This window comes from Mytilus edulis, chromosome 9 (genome assembly GCF_963676685.1).
Source record: "Mytilus edulis chromosome 9, xbMytEdul2.2, whole genome shotgun sequence".
NCBI classification, from domain to species: domain Eukaryota; kingdom Metazoa; phylum Mollusca; class Bivalvia; order Mytilida; family Mytilidae; genus Mytilus; species Mytilus edulis.
In genome coordinates, this window is record NC_092352.1 from 48,971,750 (window position 1) to 48,999,661 (window position 27,912).

General features: G+C 33.3%; 1 protein-coding gene and 1 long non-coding RNA gene across 5 annotated transcripts; one reads left to right on the plus strand and one right to left on the minus strand.

Moving 5' to 3' along the window:
* Nucleotides 1–813: 813 nt before the first annotated feature.
* LOC139488522 (uncharacterized) lies at nt 814–2,383 on the minus strand. The gene is made up of 3 exons (XR_011656021.1): nt 2,350–2,383; nt 1,327–1,463; nt 814–913 (listed from the first exon to the last, which is right to left on the minus strand). It is a non-coding gene; the product is annotated as an uncharacterized lncRNA (long non-coding RNA).
* Nucleotides 2,384–3,197: 814 nt separating this feature from the next.
* Nucleotides 3,198–27,532, plus strand: LOC139489745 (uncharacterized). Of its 4 annotated transcripts, XM_071276513.1 has the most exons (7): nt 3,223–3,331; nt 11,079–11,156; nt 11,599–12,308; nt 12,735–13,640; nt 19,315–19,572; nt 19,836–20,092; nt 21,230–22,642. In XM_071276513.1, the coding sequence occupies exons 3-6, from the start codon at nt 11,654–11,656 to the stop codon at nt 20,090–20,092; spliced, it is 2,076 nt and encodes a 691-aa protein (XP_071132614.1). In that variant the 5' UTR covers nt 3,223–3,331; nt 11,079–11,156; nt 11,599–11,653; the 3' UTR covers nt 21,230–22,642. The 4 variants fall into 4 exon arrangements, with proteins under 4 accessions (XP_071132615.1, XP_071132613.1, XP_071132614.1 ...); XM_071276514.1 differs by lacking the exon at nt 11,079–11,156 and having other exon boundaries at nt 3,198–3,331; XM_071276511.1 differs by lacking the exons at nt 19,315–19,572; nt 19,836–20,092; nt 21,230–22,642 and adding an exon at nt 25,834–27,532.
* Nucleotides 27,533–27,912: the final 380 nt, after the last annotated feature.

Consider the following 27,912-nt stretch of genomic DNA (forward strand, 5'->3'; position numbering starts at 1 on the left):
ATATTTTCAAAACATTTTCTATAACATTTCCAGAATATTTTTAAGACATCATTAAAACGTTTCTAAATTTTGTTGACAATGTTTGTAAAATGTTTTATAAATGTTTGTTTTATATTAAAATATCCTTGAAACATTTTTAAAACATAAAACAAAAATGTTTTGCAGGAAATAATGTTGTGAAAATGTTAAAATGTTTTAATAATGTTCATATTCTCAAAACATCATTTAAATGTTATATGAATATCATTAGAAAAATGTTTTCTAACATCATTATTCAAACGTTTTATAAAATATTATAAAATGGTTGATCGTGTTTGAATATGGGGAGATCCTGGGTCCCCGCATGGAGCTATAATTATGGTTTATCTAATTCCAAATATTTCACTTCAACTTTGTCTAGTTTAGAGCATGTGGCCACTTTTCTCATAATCCTAGATCTGCATCTGAAAAACAACTGCTGTCATACTGATCTTTACCCAACATTTCATTTTACAATTGTTTGTTGATTACAGTTGAATCAGCATATATTTTATTTACTTTTGTCAGATTTAGATTGATATCTCATTGACATAACCCTATTTTTTGTATTTATTAAACACGTAATATTATATAGTTTGTCATGGTTTTACTTACAGAAAGGTATTCTTTTTTTCTGATTTTAAATATCTTTGCGCATTTTTTTAAAAGTATTTTTTGATCTCATGTTTGATCACAGGTACCGTCAGACATTTTTCTGCTGCTGCATAGTTTTTTAACTGTTGTCTCTGCTACCTTATAAATAATTAGTCAACACTATACAAGATAGAACTACAATTATAAATGCAAAACATTTATTCAATATTTTCATATCACTGTTCTTTTTCAAAGTTTCCTTTGTTCCATTCTTTTTATTTCCTTTGACATCTGCTGGCTTCTGTAAAATAAAATGTAAGCAAATTAGTCCTTCAGTTTAGTGATTAAACAAGTGGCTGAAATTTCAGTTAATTTAATCAAAATTACACTATAAAATATTTCTCTTCATTAAATCCAGCGGTTTTACAAAAATATATTGAAAAGTGTCAACTTATCAGTGTTAATTGATTGTGAAGCAACAATTGTAGCTATTTTATACATCTAGAGGGTTTTTTTTATTATTAAACAAGTGTAACGGTAAATTTCACCAGTTTTTAAAATAAGACACTATAGTTTTCTCAACTATAAAGAGTAGCCAGCCATGAAGAACACATTTTCTTGGTCTTACATAGAAAAAAAAAGTTTTGTAATGGTTATTGTATATTTTTGTGCAAATACATGTAATGTAGATTGAGGATTTAAAATAATAAATACCTTCATAAAATTTGCTCTTCCAGGATATTTGTAGTTATTTCTAAGCTTATATTCTTCTTTAAAATCCTCATTTCCATTCTCCATTTTAATCTGCATTTCAGAAAATTTATCATAAATTTTGGAACGTCTAATTGATCCTACAAAAGTTAAAATAAACAAATAAATAAAATATAAGTTAGAAAAAGTCACAGTGTAATAGTCAGCTACAAAGGCCACAACATTTAAAAGTGAACAGTCCACCCAAAGTGTTATTCAAATTGGTTAAAGCTTTTTTGAGTTAGTGTCGGACATGTTGACGCAACAGATAGAGGAACCAACAGGCCGACCGACAGACGGACACAGTATACATTACCATAATACGTCCTGTAAAGGCGTATAATTTAAACAATTCTAACAATGAAAGGAATGGCATAATTTATAAAGTTTAACGAAAAAACAAATTTGTCAGAAATGAACCGGCAACTACTGAATCAAACTCCTGTCTTGGGATCGGCACATAAATAATTATCTGGCTGGGCGATAGGTTGTAGGGCTCAACACAAAAGTACAAGTTACAAAAACGTAAAACAATATATTAAAGAGGCAACAACACTCGCTTTGTCAAATAGCAAAAGCTTTGATAATCATTGCGTATTTGAGATTCCCTTGATAAGTAGATGTGTAGCCAGCGATGGAGCAAATAAAGTATTGCTTATATAGCCCTGTCTGTTAAAGCAAATAATGGGCTGACTTGTAATGCTTATAACAGAACTTTTCAGACATGCTCAGTGGTTACAAGTGATTGCATTTATAGACTTTAAAATAATATAAAAAACCCTTAAGTTTAACCCTGTTTGTATAATTCTAATGTTCACTGGACATACACATCACAACATCAAGGCAGACTAAATTATCATCATCCCCCTTTTTGTAATATACTTGCTTACACTCGTATTTATTCTTTGAATATATTAAACAAATTAACCAAGATATTTTCAGAAGCATAACAATGATTTATAAATGTGAACTAGTGTCATATCTTACCAGTTTTAACGCATGATAAGGTTATTCTTTATTTATAATGCGAAACATTTTTAAAATGTTTTGGGGTAAATGTGTTCATAATATTATTTTAAAATGTTGTCAAAATATTAGCAACAAAATGTTTTATAAATTCATTTTCTCAATATTAAAAGCGTAACGTTTTCAAAATGTTTTCATCAAATATTATGAAGAAATGTTGTTAAAATATCTCAAAGGCATGTTATTTAAACATTTCATGAAACATTTTTAGAAAATATTTTTAAAACATCGGAGTGATATTGTTAAGAATGTTCTACTTATATACTTTTAAAATGTTTTTCAGAGGTAGAACCTATACATATCTTCTGAACATTTATAAAACATTCATACAAAATATCTTAAAAAATATTATCGAAAACATTTTTATGAATATTCTTACATCATTGTAAAAATATTTTCAAAAAATGTTTTAAATAAATGTTTTAAAAATCAAAGAAAAAATATTCACATAACATCACGAAAATATTTGTTTGACAACGTTTTGATAAGACATTTATACAACCTTATAAAAATGTTTTGAAAATGTTTTGTGCTACCTGGGAGCTAGATGCCTATAGCTACGGCCTTGGTATTATATATGTCTCTGGTATAACCGACTTTAAATAAGTCTTTTGATGTGTTTTATGCTTATGCATGTAGGGTCATAAGTGAGTGAACGGTATACTGACTTGTATATGTTTTAATTTTGTCAACATATGGTTTTCATGTCAAATTAGAAATGCTTGAGTCTCAAAAGATTTTTTTAATGAGTATATAATTATTGGATATGTTTTCAGATTTCCGGGAAATTAGCAGAGCTGTCCGATTTTATCCGTGGTTTAATTACTTTGGGACTGGTACCCAAGCATTAGATGACTTTCTTGTCTCTTTTATTCTTCCGTATTGTTGATACCAGATTGTTAAAAAAAGGAAAAAAAACCCAACAAAGTAGCAGAATGAAAAGGTAAATTTAAAAACTGCAATCTCATTAAAATCAGAAATATAACATAGATATTAAAATATATAATTAAGAAATAATTCATGGAAGCCATAGATTGTTGGAAATTTACACATGGCCTGGGCCGTGATATTCGAATTTTATCCTGAGCGTTAGCGAGGGATAAAATTAACGAATATCACGGCACAGGCCATGTGTAAATCTCCAACAATCTATGGCTTCCATGAATTATTTCGATTCTAATAGGACAAATACGGTCATTAAAAAACTGAAGCGAGGGTGGGTATGCTGTCTGTGTGGCTGTTCTTTTTTACTCCCTGTTACTGTTAGATAAAGCTCAAATATCTTTATAAATATGTAGCTTGCGTAGGTTATTTCGTGAATAACTGCTAGAAAAAAACTTTTTAATTCTTTAAATTCTCAAACCCAACATTTGCCATGTTTTTCTCGTAAGCTTCCGTCACAAATCAAAAGTTGACATTTTGTAACTAAGGACCGCCATGTTGACTTGCTGAAATGAGTTAATATGTGAATAATGCAATAACATAGAAAATAAAACAAACCCTACCTCAAAAATCAGTTTTAATACAATATCATACGAATTCCGATGGTTCACGTAACAGAAATCTTTTAATTTTAGCGGTTTCATTTGTATGACGTCATGTTTTGAAATGACTTAAATGTGCCATAAAGATTAATAGACTTTCGCGGAATTTCATTTTATTTTTATTTTGTGGATTTCCCCGAGCTCTTGTGCATTACTTCTTTTTATTATGCATATGAATAAGAATAAAAGTTATTTTGTCTTTTTTTAATTGCACTTTTTAAAACAATAAAATCGGCAAAGGGTCTGCAAATAGGTTCCAATACATGTAGATTTACGTTGGAAGTATATTGTAACAGCCATTATTATGTATATCTCTGAGTCTGCGCTAAGTATATTTTATAGAAAATTTTATCACAGTGTTGTTTACAAAGCTAAAGAAGCACGTCATATTAGAATGATTCACTGTGCATTAATGGTAAATTTGTCTACTTCTGAGTACTATGCTTTCATAATTACAAGCACTTGTTTCTATCCATCAGGTTGGGAACAAACCCCCTGTATGGTGATTATACCTGTGTAGAAGGATAATCCTTCTTTAGAGGGATAAAATTATCTCTCTATAGAGGGTTATTTTTGTTTACACTGGATTTAAAGCAAATTAGGACAGAATGGCATTTTCTAGGTATATTGGCTATAATCTCTAGAATTATATGCATCAACATATGGACCATAATTTGCTATTGGGCTCCGTTTCCTATAACTATAGAAAAGTGATAAAATGTGAATTACTGTAAGAAAAGTTGTAACTACATCCAAAGATGCCATTATTTTTATCAACATACAAGTGTATGCTACTCTTCCCTAGAAAAAAAATTGAAATTAACAAATTTCAAAGATTATACGACCGTATTTGTGTGTCGTTTCTCGCGTTACTTTTCGCGTCCGAAGTGCATAACGCTGACTAATTTATAGATAATCGTCACCGGCAAATTCGTAATTTTTGCTTTAAAATAACAAAGAACATCGACCAATAAGAATAGTGAGAAGAAAATGCCGAGAACTATAAGTATTTCTGTAGCAGGTGTAAGAACACTGTCGTTATTTTGGTTTCCCATTTCGTAACGCACATTTTAGATGGTTTAATCTGCTTTGTTGTAAAAGAATTCTTTGCAACAATATGCAAATACGAACTCTCGCGAGATGTTCAAACAGGTAAATCAGAGATAATTTACATTCTTGTTTTGTTCTTCGTAATAATTAAGTTAGAAAATGACGTTATCGTTATGCGTTACATTTCACACGAAACAGAAGTCCATTTATTTATTAAAATTGTATTTGTCGTTAAGTTCTAATCATTTCACGTCATACGTGAAACATGTGACTAACATGTGATCACGCCCTTACAGCCGGATATATGAAATACTAGGTCTAAACATTGTATTTGTTTCCAACGGGATGTAAGCAAACATAATCTGTAGGCTTGTTTCGTCTTGTTTAAAAAAGGAAAATACAATTTTCAAAGAGATTGCGCCGGGGGTCTATTATTTTTCCTATGTGCATAATGTTACATACGATCTTGTGTGAAAATAAATGCCCAATGACTTGAAAAAATCGATTTCAGATTTGACCGACGTTTTAACACACTTCGTTTCCCAATAACGATGTAAAGGGTCCTTGGAAAATTCAATCGAAATTACGTCTCCTATCATGGTGCCGATGTTCGTTGGATTGATTTAGCTTCAACAGTAAATATTACTGGATATTTTAGGTGAATAAAGATAATTTAATAAAAAATACATGTTAATGTACCGTTACACTTGGAATGTACAAAGTTGGTATCTTTGTCACAATTTTTAATTGATTTTTTTTATTCATGTTCTGCAAACACTTATCAGAAACGCAATAAACTTGTCAAAGGAAAAGTAAACTTTTACCATGCATGACTTGAAAGGAAGTACTTTATTGATTTTAGCCCACTAAAGTAGGTTAAAATGTGGAAACCATGTAGATGGTGTACAGGTCACAAATATCACATGGTGCCTATTTTAAAGATGCTAATTCCAAGTTAAAAGTTGTTTTCTTTACTGGATTTAAAGAATTTTACATTACCAATGATTTGGAATAAATTGTATATAACTGGAATTTCAAAACCAAATATAAATACATTTTTTTGGCTAAAACATCAAGATACAACAATTATGGTATCCTGTATCAATGAAGAAAATACGGAAATTCCTGAATAAATTGTACTAATTGTTTTCAAAACAAGCACATATTTAGGAGTTTTATAATACTGTTACATTTAAGATGGATTTTAAGAAAAAGTATACTGTTCAGATCATTTTAAGCAGATTTTGCAATAAAATAAAACTAAAAAAATGCTTTCGGTTTCTTATGGTTTCCTGTCGCGTTTAAAAAAAACTTTAATTTAACATTGAAAATAGATTTTGAATATTAACATGAAGCAAGTAACACTAGTAATGGTGTTCATTTATGTCTTTTGAAATATATTGTGCAAAATAAAGAAAATAAAGATTGGTTTCCTGTTTTGTTTCCTGTCACGTAAACGGTGAATTAAAATGTATTAATTTTTTCTCGAAAAACTCAATTGTTCCATTAATACTATTCTAACATCAACACAACCCACAGAATAAAAGTTAAAGTTTTAGAACTTATAACATGTATAAACTAGAGGCTCTCAAGAGCCTGTATCGCTCACCTGATTCTACTTGGGTTTTTGAAATCATATAAAAAAATATAAAATTTGGCTAAAAGTGACAACACAACCTCATTTATAAGGAAAGGAACATCTTTAATTTCATTCAAAAGTCCCCCACTGGTGGCCATCTTGGATGACGGATCGGCTACAAAGTAACAACACTTGGTCAGCACCTCATAAGGAACATTCATGCCATGTTTGCTTTTATTCCATTCAGTGGTTCTCTAAAAGAAGTCATTTGTATGCATTTCCCATAGGGTCCTATGTTAAACTAAGTCCCCTGCTGGCGGCCATCTTGGATAATGGATCGGCTACAAAGTAACAACACTTGGTCAGCACCACATAAGGAACATTCATGCCATGTTTGATTTAATTCCATTCAGTGGTTCTCTAAAAGAAGTCATTTGTATGCATTTCCCATAGGGTCCTATGTTAAACTAAGTCCCATGCTGGCGGCCATCTTGGATGATGGATCGGCTACAAAGTAACAACACTTGGTCAGCACCCTATAAGGAACATTCATGCTATGTTTGGTTTTATTCCATTCAGTGGTTCTCTAAAAGAAGTCATTTGTATGCATTTCCCATAGGGTCCTATGTTAAACTAAGTCCACGGCTGGCAGCCATCTTGGATGATGGATCAGCAACAAAGTAACAACACTTGGTCAGCACCTCATAAGGAACATTCATGCCATGTTTGATTTCATTCCATTCAGTGGTTCTCTAAAAGAAGTCATTTATATGCATTTCCCATAGGGTCCTATGTTAAACTAAGTCCCCCGCTGGCGGCCATCTTGGATGATGGATCGGCTACAAAGTAACAACACTTGGTCAGCACTCCATAAGGAACATTCATGCTATGTTTGGTTTCATTCCATTTAGTGGTTCTCTAGAAGAAGTCATTTGTATGCATTTCCCATAGGGTCCTATGTTAAACTAAGTCCCCCGCTGGCGGCCATCTTGGATGATGGATCGGCTACAAAGTAACAACACTTGGTCAGCACCCCATAAGGAACATTCATGCTATGTTTGGTTTTATTCCATTCAGTGGTTCTCTAAAAGAAGTCATTTGTATGCATTTCCCATAGGGTCCTATGTTAAACTAAGTCCCCGGCTGGCGGCCATCTTGGATGATGGATCGGCAACAAAGTAACAACACTTGGTTAGCACCTCATAAGGAACATTCATGCCATGTTTGGTTTCATTCCATTCAGTGGTTCTCTAGAAGAAGTTCAAAATGTAAATTGTTAACGACGACGACGACGGACGACGACGCCGGACGACGACGGACGACGGACGCCAAGTGGTAAGAAAAGCTCACTTGGCCCTTCGGGCCAGGTGAGCTAAAAAGGATACAAAAAGAAACCAAAGGCCGAATACCAAATTATGGTCCATATGCACTTTACTAAAAATTGGAATGACCAGTTTTCTGCTAAAGTGACAAAACTTGCAATCTATTGTATACCTATCTGAACACATGATCAACAACAAAAGGAATAGTTGACCTTTAGCACATACTTACAACTTCTCGTCCAATCAAATTGCTTGAATTTGCCTTCTAATTTTCATAGTACATACTTTTTCCGTGTACTAAGTAACTACGCATGAATGACCACATGGGTAAGATTTCATTGTAAATGTAATCAAGATATTAGAACAAAAATTGCTACTGGCTATGTTGAAATAAATGATGTGTTCCAAATTTAACTAAAGAGTTTGTAATTAGTTTTCAAAAAGATTTTTAACATCCTACTAATCAATCTTTTGATCTAAATTTTGTTTTTACAATTAAAAGAGTTTCTTTCATTTAAATAAAGAGTAATAATAATGGTGCTTTATACCTTGATTAAAGTACAACTCAATCTAAAATTTGTAATCCTTTATCTTCCATGCAATTACTTTTGTACACAAAAAGAGTCAACCATGAATCTTTTGTAGGGAAATTATTAATAAAGCAATTTGATATATTTAGTCATAAATTGGTCGATAATTGGTTGCCTAATGTCCAGTGACAAATATTTCATGCATATAAACTATCCACTAGACTACCTCTGGGTACATACCAGGGGCAGATCCAGCCATTTTTAAAAGTTGTTTCAACCAAAGATGTGGGAGGGGGATCCAACTGTTTGTATTAAGATAGTTTTAGGTTTTATGTGAAATTAAAAAAATGTTTTCAAGAATGTAAAGCTTTCACTGCAATTTAAGAATTGTCTGCTCTTGGTCAATTCATTTTGTCATCTTACCATGTAAATAAGTACATGTATAGTAAAACAACGCTTCGTTCATATCAATAAACATACTAACACCAGCAGCTACCTTCTTTACATTCTAAAGTCAAGGGCCTTTGAAATCCCATTTTACAATGATATTATAGTGAGTAGATTTACAGAACTACGTAAATGAGCTACATCCAGTCAGCCAAAACATATCAATAGACTAATTACAGGATTACTCAAGTTGTAAATATGTGCTAAATTGGATATTGTATAGAAAGGTATATACTATGAAAATAAGAGCTTGGGGCAAAGCCCCTCGCTCTAATTTTCATAGTACAATGTATATACCTTTCTATACAATAACCGAGACGTAAATTTCAAGTTAAATAGATCTAACAATAGAAATTCTGTTCAGTGAGGCAAAACTGAGTAGAATTTACCTGATCATCACAGCTTTCAATCATGGTGAACAATAGATTGTATATATTTAGTCAGATAAGCAGCAAACTGGGCATGTGCATAGTAAATTAAGTACATCAATTGGTGCATCAAATGTTGCAGGTTACTGCCATAATAAGTAGAAAATGCCATTCTGCCTTATTTTGATTTAAATCCAGTCTAAACAAAAGTACCCCTCTATAGAGGGCTAAAGAAGGATTTTCCCTCTATACAGGTATAATCTCCATACAGGGGGTTTGTTCCCAACCTGTCCATGGGAAGACTAGTCCGAGATAATACTCTGACGTCCAACGGCTGGTTTGCCAGTCAAGCTGGGGCAGTGGGACATCAGAGCTTGTCCCACATCAAAAAGTGGATATTTGCCCGTCCAAAATAGTTGCGCTGCTTCGTCGCTTCTGGTGCCAACTAACAGCCTTGGAATTATATAAATCGGGTATCAATTTGTTCATTTTTCATTTATCTCTGCATTTATGTATGATGACCACCTGTTATCTAATATGACTCAGTAGGTTGCATTATTTCACTTCTAGCAGTCCATGGTTTATGACCCCCAATACACCTTATCACTATTTGTCCGCCATTTCTGGACATCACACAGGTTTCTGTAAAATTTTGACGTCATAATACAAAATATTTGACGCCTCAATGGAAAAGTTATTGTTGTATGACGTCAATAGTTCAAGCAGGACAAGTGGAAATCCAAACTGCATGACCTTAGAATCTGACTCACTTGGACTTTTGACGTCATACAACATGAACAATCACTTTTCCATTGTGGTGCCACATATTTTCTATTATGACGTCAAACAGTCATTTTCGGCTACTACTGAATCAAATTGGTTAAAATTGTACCTTATTTGTCAAAATATCCTACTCATTATTTTCATTTGTCAGAGGTCTCAAATAATTATTGTTATATATACCTTTGTTTTTGGAAAAAACAAAGGTATATAACAAAGTATACATTTTATCATCAAGTGGGCCAAGAATTAACTGTAAAACGTCATTTGACGTGAATTTTTGCCATTTTTGATCTTGAAAGTACCCCCAGTACAACCCTTGCAAAAGCTTAAAACAGCCTTTGTCAGACATATGGGATGCTAATGATTAATCAGACTATGTCCCAGTGCACGTGTATCCACCATGTTCACAGGAACTATATGTACAATTGAAAAAAGACCCAGACATAACAAAATTAAAACCAATGCTACCATGCATGGCTATAGAAGAAACCAACAGTTTGAACTTTTCAGGTTTGGACCTCTGCTGTCTTATACAGCTTTGCTTGGCAAAGCAATCGATTTCATTATGGATACTTGCATTTCCTAAAGCTTTTTTGTATGTCTCATTTTACATGTTTTATATACATGATATAGACAATGAATCACTCAGTACAAATTTTGTGTACATGTATATACTAGAAGGTGGTAATTGGAGTACCTTTATGAGGAATAAATGTATAAGATCTTGCCCAATGACATTAAATGTAAATTTTGGTACATGTGAAAAAATGTATACTTTCTTTTAAGATTATAAAAAAATAGATAGATTTTGACAAATCACATAATTTTTGAGACCTCTGATGAATCACAATAAGTATATTTTGATAAATGACTGTAAAATTTTAGCTCACAGTAGGCTGAAATGACTATTTGATGCCTGACATTAAAGGGCATTTTTACCCTAATACGAAGAATAACTATTTAAATTGCCTTTACTTATTCTGAAAATTGCTACTACATCATGGTAACATCAATATCAATCTTGATTCAGAAACTTTGTCTTTTAATAATATCCATGTACATTGTAGTGCAGACAATGGGATTCACATTTACAGCACATCAGCATGATCAGTGGTACATGTATTTGATGATTCAATGTAAAACAGGTAATTAATTACAACGGTAGACAATTTACCATGGCCAGCATTTATTGATTCTGAAGGATCACCACCAATCCTAGTTTTTATGTGGATTCCCTAAGTAAATTTAAAAATAAGATGGGGATGATTGCCAATGAAAATTATCTTTACCAGAGAACAAATAACTTAGAAATAAGAAACTTTAAGTTGGTGTAATATTACGACTGTCAACAAATAGAAAAACAACTGCCTTGCAATCTATAAACATGATAAAAGGCTATGGAATAGGAAATTGAAAGCAAATCTTATTAAAACTAATCATGCTAATGGCATGATTTAAATTCATGTACAAAAACAAAAAAACCAAATACATGTACATGTATATGTACAGCAACAAATGACAATGTGATAATATTGTGGGTCAAAGATGTACAATGGAACTTTAAACATTTTATATATTATTTTTCAGGTTACAAAGAAATACAACAGGCATGACAGGATAGCAAAATAATAAATTTTATAAAATGGCATCTGCAGTTGATCCATTGGACTTAGTGAATATAGAACGGAGGTTATTAACTTTGGAAGCAAATACTAACAAATTTAGTCTCAACAGAAGGGAGAATCTTAGAAGATTGCAGGAACAAAAAAATAACTGCTATACTGAAATCAAAGCTTTTAGAAAGGATCTCGATACGTTTTTGGATAAAATTGAACAGGCATTCCATCAAGAGCTTCGGTCATTAGAAGAAGAACAAAGGGATAATATTCTATCTGTTATTAATAAACTTGGGGAAGTTAATCAGGCTGTCATAACTTTAAAAGAAACACTGAGCTTGCTGAGAAAAGTTAAAAACAGTGCCACCAGTGCCTATGATAAAAGTCTCGAAAATTTAAAAATAGATCTCAGTGAGAATGAAAGCTTAGTTTATATTAACCTATGTCACAGTAGTGGTGGGAGGGATCTGGACCTTAATATTTCCTTAAATCCTGATTTAAAAACATTAACTTGTGATATTTCATCACTAGGTGATGTGTATATTGCACGTGGTCCAACAGGGATACAGTTTGATGAGCATGGTGCGAAGAAAAAAGTTATGGTTGATAAGGAAATGACAAAAGATGTTCAAAGTGAAAAAATTGAGAGAGAAAATGGAAACAAAGTTAAGGGAAGTAAAGGTAAGAGCTCACATTTTATACTTTTTGTGAAAAGATTCTGTGGGTTATTTTTCATTGTAACTACTGTATGTCAAACATTTTCAAACATGTCAGAAAGTTTGTTAACTGACAATCTGAAAATAAATCTTGATTAAAGGTCTGTCAATTGCAATGATTCTTTTAATATAATTAATATAAAAAAGATGTGGTATGATTGTCAATGAGATAACTCTCCACAAGAAACCAAATGACACAGAAACTAACAACCATGTGACAACTATAGCTAGGTCACTGTCATGACTGTACAGCTTTCTACAATGAGCAAAGCTCATACTGTACATGCTGTATAGTACATGTACATAGAATCATTATGCACATGAAGCATGGTTTTTGTTCCAATTTATCTGATTGATTTTGTCTAAAAGAAATAATGCTTTTGTATTTCAGACGTATCAATGTTTATAGTTCAATCACAAGAAAATTCAGAGCTGATATGTAAAGTCAAACAAGAACCAATTGAGGACTGTCCAAATACCACAGAACAAGAAGATTCAGAGCTGATATGTAAAGTCAAACAAGAACCAATTGAGGATTTTCCAATTACAACGGAACCTTTGCCTTCTATTATGTCAGTACCTTTATCTAATGTTAATCAGTCACAAGCTATTCCTGTTGCATGTACCACACCATATATTATAGGACCTTTGACGTCTGCCATTCATGCTCCTTTTGTTATGCCGGCAAAAGTGTCTTCAGCGCCTACAATGCAATTTCCTGTTCCCATTCAGTCTGCCAATAAAAGACCTAGAGCCCCAGCCCCAGCTAAGTCACCCATGGCAGGAACACAGCCGTATCTTATTAGATTCCTGCCAATAGATAAGAATTCAACAATAATCAGACGTTTTCCTTTGATATCAGTTATGCCAGGTTCAAAAAATGCACCTACCTGTACGACTACTGGTAATCAATTACCGGTACCTCAGCTACAAATGACGCTACAGGCAATCGATCAACCAAATCATTCAAATTTAACTCTGGTTAATGCGCAAGGAAACATTCAAAATACTGCTGCTTTACAGATAGATAGTGAATTAAAACAATGTGATCAGCAATCAGTTAAGTTAGAAGCATTGAGTCCACAACCATGTAAGTCACCTGAGCGTGTACAACCACCTTCTATGGAGGAGCTACTTTCGGAGATAGAAAAGAATAATGAAGATGACCAACCACCAAAAAAAAAGCGTGGACGATTCCTAAGAATGACTGATGAAGACATGGAGGAGTTACAAGAAGCAAATTTTGAATCCAAATCTACGCAATCCAACACTAAATGGGGTGTAAAAATGTTTCAAGGTAATCTAAAAAAGCTTTTTACTTTTTTTAATGCTGAATACTATCCCAAGTAAGAATTTTCATGCCCCACCTACAATAGTAGAGGGGCTTTTTGTTTTCTGGTCTGTGGGTCTGTTCTTCTGTCTGTTTGTTGTTCGTTTGTTCGTTTGTCCTTCTGTCGGTCTGTCCTGCTTCAGGTTAAATTTTTAGTCAAGGCAATTTTTTAATGAAGTTTAAATCCAATCAACTTGAAACTTAGTACACATGTTCCCTATGGGGTCCGCTCGACAGTCCAACAGTTCTATAGTCGACAGTTCTATAGTCCGACGGTTTAACAGTCAGACAGTTCTATTGTCCGATGGTCCGATAGTCCGACATATACAACCAGATATGATATAGACTAATCACAGGCACTAGACTTTCTAACTGGCTTTTGACCTAACTTTTCCAAAACTGAATCTCCTTTATTGTTTTTAACTTATTTCATAGATAATCTCCCCCACACCATTGTGTAGATAAATCAATTTAGATTAATGGCATAATAAGTTTAAGTAGGTTTGGCAACCGAGAAATCAAAATAAAACAGAATTTCGCGACTGGGTGACATTTTTCAAAAATTTATGTTAAGTACCTTGTGTTATATTAAGGTATATATGAGACAAGTGCCTGTGCTTGGCTGGTCCCCTTCCGAAAACTATGTCTCTGAAAAGATGTCCACCACAGCTGAACTTCGCTAAACATACTAGGATCCTATGGAAAATTCACATAAAGATCTTCTTGTCTGAAACCAGTGGGCCAATTAGGACGAAACTTTGGTTGATCCAGTTGATCCGAGACGATTATCTGTGCTTTCAGCGTGTCTGGGACGTTTAATTATGGGGTGTTTGTTATGCCGGCGTCACACATTGGCGTTCAGACCACCTTGTACCAAACGTACAGAGAAATTGACAAAGTCAGTAAATAAATATGTTAGTTGCACGCCAGAGGAACGCTAAGCAATCGTTAAACGCATGTTGCATAAGTTTGAAGTACGTCGAAATAAAAAGGTATATGCTTGGTGAACACTACATCTCGAGGAAATTTTTATGCAGCTCTAGCGTGTATCTAGTGTGTACCCGTACGCTACACGCACATTAAACATACGCTACATGCGCGTTGAAAATGCTACAGATAAGTTTGAGACACATTTCGGGCACTTTGTATACGCTTCAAGATCTTTAAATTAAATGTTTGTGGGTGTGTTTGTAACAAATACCCAATAATAGAACGTCCAAGATACGACAGGGACGGGTCTCAAATACAATCAAGGGACATTTTTTCCTTTGTACCGTGCATTCCATCTACGTTAGACAAACACCATTAATACGCTTACATACCCTTACTTGAACGCCTGATACACACTTATGTACGCTTCTTGTACGCTCAATACACTCTTAAAGCTCTTTGTACACACGATACAGATATAATTGACAAATTCAATGCATCCAAAATAACTAGCGTATTGGCAGCGTACATAATTTTTTACCTCGCCCGGCGTACGTCGGAGCTATACGCTGATGTGTGATGCCGTTATTATGCAATGCGCGTTTAACGATTGCATAGCATTCCTCTGGCGTGCAACTAAAGTGTACGGACTTTGTCAATTTTCTCTGGTGGGTGCATGCCAGTCTATACGCCAATGTGTGACACAAGCATAACATAGGACCCTATGAGAAACTCACTTACATATTTCATTGTCTGAAACAACTTAGCAAAATGGAACCATACTTGGCAGCAATGGTCCTTGGGTGGTCCTGTTTCAGTATTGAGTTCAATGATCCGGACCGCCGGCCAAGATGGCTGCCACAGTGAACTTAGTAATATTGGACCCTTTAGGAAGTAACTTAAAGATTTTGTCGTCTGAAACCAAAGAGCCAATTTTAACTCTGGCTTACAAATGATGCCTTGAACATCTAAGAAACAATCATCTTAAAAAAGAAATAGTGCAGCATTTGTAAGCCAGGGGCAGCACTAACTAGTCAGTCAAATTAGTACTGTGAATACGTGAAAACAGTCATGTGTGACCAGAACTGACTAATGGAGGCCTAAAAAAAACCACACAAGTGACCTGAAGTCATGTTCAGCTTTTCCTCCAGTTGGTAGGTAGGATCTTTTTACTTTTAAATCAGTTCATGATACTTTCATCATATATACCCAGTACTCAATTCCGGTACATGACTTCTGACTCACATACATGCATATGAAGCAGAAATACCACTAAACTGTCAGACTATCGAACTGTTGGACTATTGAACTGTCAGATCATCAAACCGTAGGACCATCAAACTGTCGGACCATCAAACTGTCGGACTATTGAACTGTCAGATCATCGAACCGTAGGACCATCGAACTGTCGGACCATCAAACTGTCGGACTATCGAAGAGTCAGACTATCACTACGGCCCCGTTCCCTATGATATATGGTTACTAATCTAAATTCTAAATTATATTTTTGATCCCAATTTCATGGTCCACTGATCAACATAGAAAATGATAGTGCAAGTTTCAGGTTAAAGATTTTGGTCAAGGTAGTTTTTATCAACTTGAAACTTTGTACACATGTTCCCTTTGATATGATGTTTCTAATTTTAATGCCAAACTAGCGTTTTGACCCCAATTTCACGGTCCACTGAACATAGAAAATGATAGTGCCAGTTGGGCATCCGTGTACAGGGGCGGATCCAGTTATTTTAAAAAAGGGGGGGGGGGGGGGGTTCCAATTACATGTCCCCATTCAAATGCATTGATCGTCCAAAAAAAAAGGGGGGTTCCAACCCCCAGAACCCCCCCTCTGGATCCGCACCTGGTGTACCATGGACACATTCTTGTTTTATTATTCAGTCAGAGTTCAGAGTTAAACAATTCTTATTTGTGCTTTGAATTCTGACTTATAGTCAAACTATGGACATGTATCATGATAAAATTATGTGTACGACTTTGGATACATGTATGTCTAAGTCAGAAAATGATGGCCTAAATAGCTTGCGTAACTGTTACAATGTTTAAGTCAATTTACGCACTTCATTGAACTGCATGAAAACATTGTATTTGACTTCTCCTATGACATAAAAACTTTACAGAGAACTTAAAAGGACCTGAGCTATCTACCAGTAATGATATATTTTCCTCTTATGTAAGTTTTTTCTCAGTATGAGTGGTTTTAATTGGTTGCATTAGAAAGTAAATAAAGATTATTTCTTTTCTTTGAGGCTCTAATATTTTAATTCATATGACAAAACATGCCTATAAATAATCATGTAATAATGTTGTCTCCATTTCTAAATGATGCTTGATCTTTATGTACAGTCAAACCTGTTTTAAGAGACCACTTAAGGGAGAGCAAAAAAGTGGTCTCTTAAGACCGGTGGTCTTTTAATACGGGTTCAATCTATATGAAATGATCTACTGCAGACATGACATGCATGACAGAGGAATCTAAAATTAGTGGTCTCTTCAGCAAGTTTGACTATATTTGTTCATGGGTCTAGATATCCATGAAGATAGCCAATTTTGGTAACTTATCTACTTGAAGAAGTCAACAAATAACAATATTTGATTCATGGCAAATACTTTTGCTTTTGAAGATGTATTCTGTTTTAAATATAAGGGAGACAATCCAAGTTATATACAAGTTTTAGCAAAATTATAGATATATACTTATGTGCTTTGGATGTTATTGTCATAAATATTGCATTCATATTCTAATTTAACCCTTCTTGCTACGACCTTCGACTGGCTTGATAGCTGTAGCTATAATATTTTCCAGACATTTTAATGCCGCTACTTTTTAGTTTAAATATACAATGATATAGTGTATTTAGATAAACTTCCTTGTCATTTTAAAAGTTATATTAAAATTAGACTGTTTGTTCACCCGTCCGTTTGTCTGTCCCGCTTCAGGTTAAAGTTTTTGGTTGAGGTAGTTTTTGATGAAGTTGAAGTCCAATCAACTTGCAACTTAGTACACATGTTTCCTATGATATGATCTTTCTAATTTTAATGCCAAATTAGAGATTTTCCCCCATTTACACGGTCCAATGAACACAGAAAATGATAGTGCCGATGGGGCATGTTATGACTCTCACATATGTCCCACATCTTCTTTTATTCATATGATATTTTATAACCTAAAGCTAAGATCAAGAAAATGAAATAATTGAAAAAAAGATGGATTTCAGTTGTATGTACATGTATCAATAACTATTGGAAATGCTAAAATTGTGCACTTTAATTTAATTTGATATTTGATAATTTTATATTATATTGTATACATGTAATATGGAATATTCGAAGTTAATAGAAATGTACAGTTCATTTAATTAAGACCAGATGATTATGTAGTTTAAAAAAAATCTTTTTAATAATATCCTTTAGACAATTTCTTCTAACCATCAGAAGTCATGGAAGATAAGTGGTTGAACTGAAGTAATCATAAACTTTAGCAATTATTGGTGGTGGATCCAGAAATATTCATAAAGGGGCGCCCAGTTAGTCTGACCACCAAAGAAGGTCTGCTCTTGTTATTGAGTATTTTGTAAAAAAGGGGGAGGGGTTTTTCACATGTCGTGCCGTATCTTAAAAAGGATTTATGATTATTGCTTAAAACTTTACACACTTCTTAGAAATATTAATCTTAAGATCTGTATACTTTTTTGTTTTAATACAAAATTTCATATTGAGTTGTTTGTAAAAAAAAAAAAGGGGGGGGGGGGGGGGGGGGGTTTCATATGTTGCACCGTATCTTGAAAACAATTTATGGTTTTGCTTAAAACTTTTCACACTTCTTAGTTATATTAATCTAAAGATTAAAAAAAAGGGGGGGGTTTCAGATGTTGCACCGTATGTCAGAAACTGTTTATGATTATTGCATAATATTCACACAAGACGACGGGCATATCATGGGCTCATGGCGCAGCTGTTTATTGGTTATTATCTTGAATATTATTATAGATAGAGATAAACTGTAAACAGCAATAATGTTCAGCAAAGTAACATCTAAAAATAAGTCAAGTAACCAAAATGGTCAGTTGACCCTTTAACCCATTCGAGGCAAACAGCATCGCCAACCACACACAGGACGATGCCTTGAGGAATTGTCGTAGCCAGGCCAAACGATGCCTTTAGGCATCATCAATCACTTGATAGAAATAATTTTGTCTATTTTTAAGCCAATAAGTAGATCAGATTTTAGGATGCTTGCATATCACAATTAAAGAATACCTATTCTAACTGAAATTGATACCTATTAATATTTACTACAATACGTACAATGAAAGATCGGTAGCATCAACAAACAAAATAAACTGTCCCCATTTTGTGCAACACATGTGATTTGATGACAGAGAAACCTGTTAATGTAACACAGAGAGGAGATAGTCAGTTTAGGCAAAAGTGGGCGATTGCAGCTACTGTATGGAAGGACAAGAAAAATTTGTATGATCTCTACCATTGACGGAAGTGAGAATTCCAAAGGCAGTAACTCCTATGCCCAAAGATGGTTCTGGATCACACCACCCAAGTGTGTGATGTTGACCGCTGTGACCAGTACATCCAGTTTAATGCTTACGTCTTTTACAAATTTTACCAAATCACCAGCAAACTACATCAATGACCTCTTTGGATTTTTCTAAATCTCTTGCAACTCAACTCATTGCAGGGTGTACTACAAGGAGCAACAGTAGGAGGAGCCCATCAAACCTACCAGTAGATCATGTAGAAGTCCGACTTAAACATAGGCATTTTCCAGCAGACTTGGGAAACAAAACATGGTGTCACATATGCTGGGCCAGGGTAGCTAATGGTACACAGAAAAAAAGGCGTCAGACAAAATATGGTTGTGCTGAATGTAGCAAACACCTTTGCCTGCCACATTGCTTTACAGTGTTCCACTCAGTCAAAGATTACAAAACAAAAGGTATTGTCATGTAAATTAATTTATATTGCAACGATCATTTCATACTTTAATGTAACAATATTGAGTTTGAAACTAATTTAATGAGAACCAACAAAGAAACAAACTTTTACAATTTTCACCAAATCACCAGCAAACTACATATCAATGACCTTTTTGGATTTTTCTGAATCTGTTGTCACTCAACTCTTTTACAAATTTCACCAAATCACCAGCAAACTACATCAATGGCCTTTTTAGATTTGTTGCAACTCAACTCATTGCAGGGTGTACAACAAGGAGCAACAGTAGGAGGAGCCCATCAAACCTACCGGTAGAACATTTTGAAGACCGACTAACACATAGGCATTTGCCAGCAGACTTGGGAAACAAAACATGGTGTCATGTATGCTATGCCATGGTATCTAAAGGGACACAGGAAAAAAGGCGTCAGACAAAATATGGTTGTGCTGAATGTAGCAAACACCTTTGCCTGCCACATTGCTTTACAGTGTTCCACTCAGTCAAAGATTACAAAAAATAGGTATTGTCATGTAAATTAATTTATATTGCAACGATCATTTCATACTTTAATGTAACAATATTGAGTTTGAAACTGATTTGATGAGAAACAACAAAGAAACAAACGTTTTTTTCTAAAATGTCACTTTTCTTCATTCACATGTCAAATTAATTCAGGCCAGGCAACACAAAGTCGCAGAAAAAAACATTCAGTAAGGATAATGTTCTTTCATCTTTAGGGAGTTATTGTACTTTATAGTAAATTTTTAACAAATTTTTCGTAAATATTTCTAATCTTACAAAAATAATCTTCTCTGAAACAACTGAGACAAATTTAACCAAACTTGGTCACAATTGTCATTATTGTATGTACAATGATGTAGTTTAAAAGTTGTGTCCGATGACCCTCTCTGCCAACCAACATGGCCGACATGGCTAAAAATAGAACATTAAGTGATCAAATGCAGTTTTTGGCTTATATCTTGTATAGATTTTTCTTGTGTTACAACAAAATATCTATTTTTCTTAATTTTCTTAAAAATAGATGTTTTGTTGTAACATAATTTTTTTATTTTAGTGATGTAAAATGATGTATAATTGCCACTGACTTCATTTTTACGGTAAAAAATAATAAAAGTCATATTCTAGGTGAAATAATACCAAATATGATGAAACAAAAGTAATGTCATAGCATATTGTAAGCTGTTTTTGTTGTTTTTTATTTCCTGCTAATTAGGTAGTAGATTGGTTTATAAACAAAAAGGAATAGTTCAATAGTAATCGAAATCAATTGAAAAGAAATCAGAATTTATTTATAAGAGAATAAGATATGTACCCAAATTGTTATTTATTACATAATCAACATGGGATTGCAATTGTTTTAGAGATTGATATGTAATATTGTAAATTCAGAAATTATTGCGTGCATTTATTATTGCCATTTTGTTATTTTAGACTAAAATGCGATACTGAGGAAAATCCTGTTTAGTTCATATGAAAATTTTCAAAAAGTGAGTTTTAACTATTGCAATTATATATAACCCTGTCACAGTTTTTGCAATATTAAAAACTTCAAAAATAGTTTCTGAATTAAAGTAATAATTTACTATTTTTGTACTATTTTCAACTTTTAAAATGTGTATTTTTTTTGTCTTTTTAGAATGGAGTGTGGAAACAACAGGATTAGAGGTTGATTTTGAATCCATATCTAAAGAAGATCTCAACAACAATCTTAAGCATTTCTATGCTGAAATCAAATCTAAACATCAAGAAAAAAGGGCTTCACGTGTACCATAAAAATACATATACAAACTTTTTCGCACAGCTTCAAATCGTCATTTAAAGGACATGCAGAGAAACATTGATATTGTTCGGGATAATGAATTTAGGGACAGAAACAATATGCTGGACTCTACACTAGAAATGATGACCATAACTGGACGTTCACATCCTATACAGCACAATGACATTTTTGAAATGGAGGACCTCAAGAAAATAAGTGATTATATATATCAGAAGATACACCAGTATCCTTACAACTCCAAGTGTGGTATTTCTTGGTAATTCATTTCATTTCAAGAGGGTCTACATTTCATCAACAACTCTTAGTAGATTCTTTTGATTTCCTGAAAGATTGGAATGGAGATGAATATGTTGTTATTAATGAAAAAAACACAGTAAAATAATGTACATTGTGGGGAAACAAGTGAAAAGGGGCCAGTCATTGAACGTTTGTTCTCAATACATGGACATAAATCATGCTCGGTTGCAGTTTTAATTTTTTTTATAAAGAAAACAGCCCCAGAAGCTAAGTCACTCTTCAACCGTTGTGTTCAGAACACTGTAATTGTGAATTTAGATTTGGAATCTAATAATGTATGGTACACTGTCTCTTTCAAGCAGATGTTTTTCCAACCCGTCTGATATTTGCCGAAATGCAAAATGTTCAAAATTATATACGGCTCAAAGTTTGCGAGCAACTGCTATACAAGCAATGAATGCTGTAGATCTTGAACTACAACACATAATGTTTATGAGAGGACATACAGCCTGAATTTTTAATCAGGAGTTACAATTGCTACTGTTCTGTTAAGCATCAAGAATTACTTTCGTCAACAGTGACCCGTATTACAACTAAGGCATGAAATATAGACCACCGTGACTGAAATGTTGCCCCAGAGCGATTTTAATGAAGAAGGACAGACATTGTTTCCATATCAGCATTTAACTTGGGTTGTCTTCTGACAATGTCAACAGTACACTTAAATGTTATTCCATCTTAAGGACCACTGGAAGTTAATTAAGCAATCAACAATTAACCAATCAATCAATCATCTTTTAAAAGGTTTTATGACTAATAAACCTTTTGTCAATTATGTGTTTAACATTAGCTCTCCAATTGTGTATCTAATATAATACACCTACATGCATGATACAGTGACATGATCCAGGACAAAGATGAGCTAGATGATCATTGATGATGCTTGACAGACATACCTCAAATTTAATCAACTATGTGTACAATGTTTTTTTTTTAATTGTTGATAAATAAAAGTTATAGAAATTTAAAAAATACTTAAAGTTGATGAGTTATCTACCTTGTCTGCTATGTATAAGTAATGGAATTATTTGTAACTTGTGTAAAAATGCATTTTGGGGGAAATTGGCATACAGGAAGAATTATAATTAAAAAAAATAAGGAAAATTTATAACAGAAAGTCCCTTATGAATGATCAAGTATTAATGGCAAATCAAAAGCTTAAACTAATGGAAAACAACTGTCATATTCCTGACTTGATGCAGACATTTCCTTAAGTCATGTATATAGAAAATGGTGGATTAATTCTGGTTTTATATCTAGTTTAACCTCTCACTTGTATGTCAGTCACATAGAATTCCATTATATTGACAACTGTGTAAGTAAAACTAACAGATATACTAGATCATACTAGTTGTAGGTAAAAATGTTAAAAATTGGGGTACAGCAGTAAATATCCACGGTGACCTACTGTTCATGCTTTATTAGTGGCGAGTCAATCTATAGTGATCAGTCAGTCTGTCCATAGCATAAAACTGTGTCCGCTCTATATTACTTGAGAGAATCATTATAATTTCAAAGTTTATATTTGACATGTATATTAACTAACAACAGAGTTTTGTCATAATGTAAGTACAACATCTGAGGTCAAAGGTCAAGGTAAAAATCTTTTGGTGTCAGTTGATAACCACATGTCCTATGGTAGAAATTGTGTCCACTCTATATCTTGAGAAATGTTATGATCTCAAAGTTTTACTTGATATATATATTAACATACACCAGAGGGGTGTTATAATATATATGTACAACTTCCTAAGTAATATATCTCTACAAATATAAGTTGGATTTAAATTTCTTGCTTCATTGACCTACTAAATGTATACTTAATCTTCTGTCTGTTAATTATACTGTTATATGTATTAATTAAACATGTTTAATTAACCCAACCACATTCTATGTACCTGTCCCGAGTCTGGAGATGATAGGTCAATGGTTCTCTTTTGTTCCTGTATACATGCATCATATTTGTGTACAAAGATAAGGCTGCTAATTTTCACTTTTGAATTGTTTAACATTTGTCATTTGGGGGCATCATTTCATTGTGTACTAAGCAGTATGGGTTTTGCTCATTGTTAAAGGCCATAGGGGTCATATAGTCTATGGTCATTTGATGACTTTGGTCTGTGGTGGAGTTTTCTTACAATTTCTGAAGTCTAAATTTCTGAAAATGTTTATTTCACATGAGATTTTATTGTCGAGCCTGCAACAAAAGTTGCAGAAAGCTCGACATAGGGATAGTGATCCGGCAGCGGCTGCGGGGTTAGCTAACTTCTTAAAAGCTTTATATTTTAGAAGGTGGAAGACCTGGATGCTTCATACTTTGTATATAGATGCTTCATGTTACGAAGTTTCTGTCAGTCACATGTCCAATGTCCTTGACCTCATTTTCATGGTTCAGTGACCACTTGAAAAAAAAGTTCAAATTTTTTGTAATGTTGAATTCTCTCTTATTATAAGTAATAGGATAACTATATTTGATATGTGCGTACCTTGTAAGGTCCTCGTGTCTGTCAGACAGTTTTCACTTGACCTCGACCTCATTTCATGGATCAGTGAACAAGGTTAAGTTTTGGTGGTCAAGTCCATATCTCAGATACTATAAGCAATAGGGCTAGTATATTCGCTGTATGGAAGGACTGTAAGGTGTACATGTCCAACTGGCAGGTGTCATCTGACCTTGACCTCATTTTCATGGTTCAGTGGTTATAGTTAAATTTTTGTGTTTTGGTCTGTTTTTCTCATACCATATGCAATAGGTCTACTATATTTGTTGTATGGAATGATTGTTAAGTGTACATGTCTAGCGGGCAGATGTCAAGTGACCTTGACCTCATTTTCATGGTTCAGTGGTCAAAGTTAAGTTTTTGAGTTTTGGTCTTTTTATCTAATGCTATATGCCATAGGTCAACTATATTTGGTGTATGGAAATATTTTATGATCTTTATGTCAGTCGAGCAGGTTTTATTTAACCGTGACCTCATTTTCACGGTTCATTGCACAGTGTTAAGGTTTTGTGTTTTGGTCTATTTTTCTTAAACTATAAGTAATGTGTCAACTATATATGTTGTATAGAAGCATTGTTAGCTGTACCTGTCTGCCTGGCATGGTTCATCTGACCTGGACCTCTTTTTCAAGGTTCATTGGTCTTTGTTTAGTTATCTTGGTTAATGTTAAGTTTATGTGACAGTTGTAATAAAGCTTAGCTTTATACTTAGGACTATCAACATAATATCAATGATTAGTATAGAAGGCGAGACATTTCAGTGTGTGCACTCTTGTTAAAAGTCATATGAAACTTCAAATACAAAAAAAGATTGAACATGTGTTTTTATACTTGAATGGTTAAATTTTACTCTTAAGAAGTGAATGTAAACTTTAAAAAAAAAAAAAAAAATCCGTTTTATTATAAAAAATCTTCATAAATGTACCCATATTGAATAATTGATTTACCAGACACTAAATTTGTCAATATTTCCCGTATGCAGTGACCTTGACTTTGAGACCTCTCAGTATAACTTTGGCCATTACACAGTGCAAGAGCGAGAGGAAAACCGTGATGATAGAATGTAAAACACAAGTCTTAAGGTGAAAGAAACAACAGATTCTTAAAAAACAAATTTAATACAACAAACCTTTTAACAACTGTTAAGAAAAAGTTTGATTAACCAATGGGAATGCATGGAAATATATAAACAAATGGCATTGCTCTTTCAATGCACTTTTCTGTCATGCTTCCCACAATGCACTGTTTGATAGTTCATCAATGTCACAATCTGGTAAACTCCTGCAGAGGCGGATTTAGGGGGGGGGGGGCAGCCACTTATGAAAATTCCTGGATCCGCAACTGTTTAGTAACAAACTTGAAAGTTAATTAGCTTGTGAACAACATTAACTGAATAAAAAAGTATTTATCGACAATAAGTTAAAGATGTGAATTATATAAAAAATGTACATGGAAGATTTAGTTTAGTATATGCATGCATTGGTTCAATAATTTTGATATCATTAAAATTTCAAGAAACTTTCATATGACTTTAAGGAGGAAATATTATATTATCAACACAGAAAACAAGACCGAAAATGGATGCAATATAAACAGTTAACCATCATTCACAGCCTTATTTATGAAAACTATGTATCAGTATATATTATTTTTTTCATTTCAGAGTGGAGCAAAGAAACTTCAGGCAAAGAAACGGATTTAGAAAATGTATCTGTAGAGGAGTTAAATGAAAAGTTGAAGTATTTTTATGCCGAGACCAAACCAATGACAAAATCAAATGAAAGTATAAGCCATAGAGATACTAATCCAGCCATTTATACAAAACATTCAATGAAGAATATTCGAGCTGCATTAAATCGCCATTTTAAAAATATTAAAAGAGACTTTGACATTGTTAAAGATTCTGCATTCAAGGAGAGTAATGCTTTATTAGATGCAAAAATCAAAATTCTTGAAAAGAAGGGTTTGTTAACAGGGTGCAAACACAGGGAAAATATTGACAAAGAGGAAATGAAATTATTGTGTAGATATGTATATCAGTCAAGTTGTACTGCTCTCTCACTAAGACAAAGTGTATGGTTCTGTATTACGATAAACTTTCTTTCCTTGACAAAAGAGAACCTGAAGGAATTAAAAATAGATTCATTTGTCTTTAACACGGATGCTGACGGGACAGAGTATGTTGTCATTAATCGTGAGACTTTAAAGTATTTCAACTGTCAGGATTTAGAAAAGGAGCGCATGTGTGCATCACCTTTGAAGGCTTTCTGTCCTATTGCAGGGCTTCGTTTACTTATTAGAAAAACAGACCCAAATGCAACTTTTTTGTTTAATCGTCTGAGCAGAGAAGTTATAACATCTGCTTTTGAACACGAAGTAAATATATGGTATTATGCAAAAACTGTATCAAAAAGAACGTTAAAATTACTCATGTCTGATATTTGTAAATCAGCAGGCTGTAAAAGCCTTTATACTGCAGGTTGTCTACATGATACTGCTCTATTTTCTAAACAAGATCCAGATTTGAGGGCACTTATGTATAATTTGTAAAAGTTAAGTTTTCTTTTAAGAACAACTCCTTGTTTATGAATTTACACTGCTAGCTGAAATATCTGTTTATTATTGTTAATCATTTTTAAAAGTTTTTTCTAAAAATAGGAGTGTTAAAGTTTACGACTTAATACACATATTCTAAACTTCTTTTGTTCCTACAACTAGCACAGAACATGCTCTTTGTATGTCATATTTATTGAAAAATCCCATTTAAGCATTTATTTTTGAAAAAGTATTTATTTAATACATTTATTTCTGTTACACCAGATATTAATTTTTGATAGTCACATTTTTCCAGGTAAATATTGTGATATTATGTTTTAACTGAGACTTCTATATGTTATAGCTAAGGTGGTACCCAACACCTTGGCTAAAATTAATTTGGCTTGTTTAATTTTCATAAAATTTTGACAAAATGTTTACTTTGATCCTTTGAAAAAAATTTCAAAATTTCAAAACAAATGAACCAATCACTCTCTTGGAAAAGATTGTTTGGATACATAGCAGTTTGACAAACACTAATTTTGATCATTGAGAAGCTTAATATTTCCTTAACAATACAATGTGATTAAAATGTTTAACTAATTTTAAAGAGTTATCTCCCTGTAGTGTTAGGTACCACAGGTTTTGTTCATTAACTCAGGTTGAAGGATAGATCATAAATACATTATGTTAAATTTGGACTAAAACTAGGATTGTACCATATTCTGTCACATTGAAATATTGGATATCCTGATTGTAAATGTATATTTCGAGAAGAACTAAAATGTTTTCAAATTTCAATTTACCAATAAAGGAAACAGTAGAAATCTTTGTTGATTTCTTATAATTCTACATCTAACAACGTTTAACCCATGACGATTAATGAATCTTGTTAATACAAATTTCCTGCTTTTTGAAAAAACTGTGGTACTGCACGTTCATTAATTTTACCACTGACTGTTCCAGGTTGAGAGCTTACAAGACCATGTTAAGCCCTACCAAAGTTACGGTATTTGTTTTTCGCACTTTGTTTTTTCATAAATCAGGCCACTGGTTTTCTTGTTTGAATCTTTTCATATTTTGTCATGCCAGGGTGTTATGTCCCTTGTATACATTATGGGTTTTGCTCTTTGTCGAAGGTTGTATGATGGCCTATATTCACATCATTAGGACTCTCGCAAGCAATTATACCACATCTACTTGTAAA

Excerpts from the sequence above, each read along its gene's own strand:
- LOC139489745 (XM_071276512.1), top strand. The coding sequence starts at position 11,654 with ATGGCATCTGCAGTTGATCCATTGGACTTAGTGAATATAGAACGGAGG. Across the intron at positions 12,309-12,734 it reads CAAAGTTAAGGGAAGTAAAG|ACGTATCAATGTTTATAGTT; the intron begins GTAAGAGCTCAC and ends TTTGTATTTCAG. Across the intron at positions 13,641-25,833 it reads GGGTGTAAAAATGTTTCAAG|AGTGGAGCAAAGAAACTTCA; the intron begins GTAATCTAAAAA and ends TTTTCATTTCAG.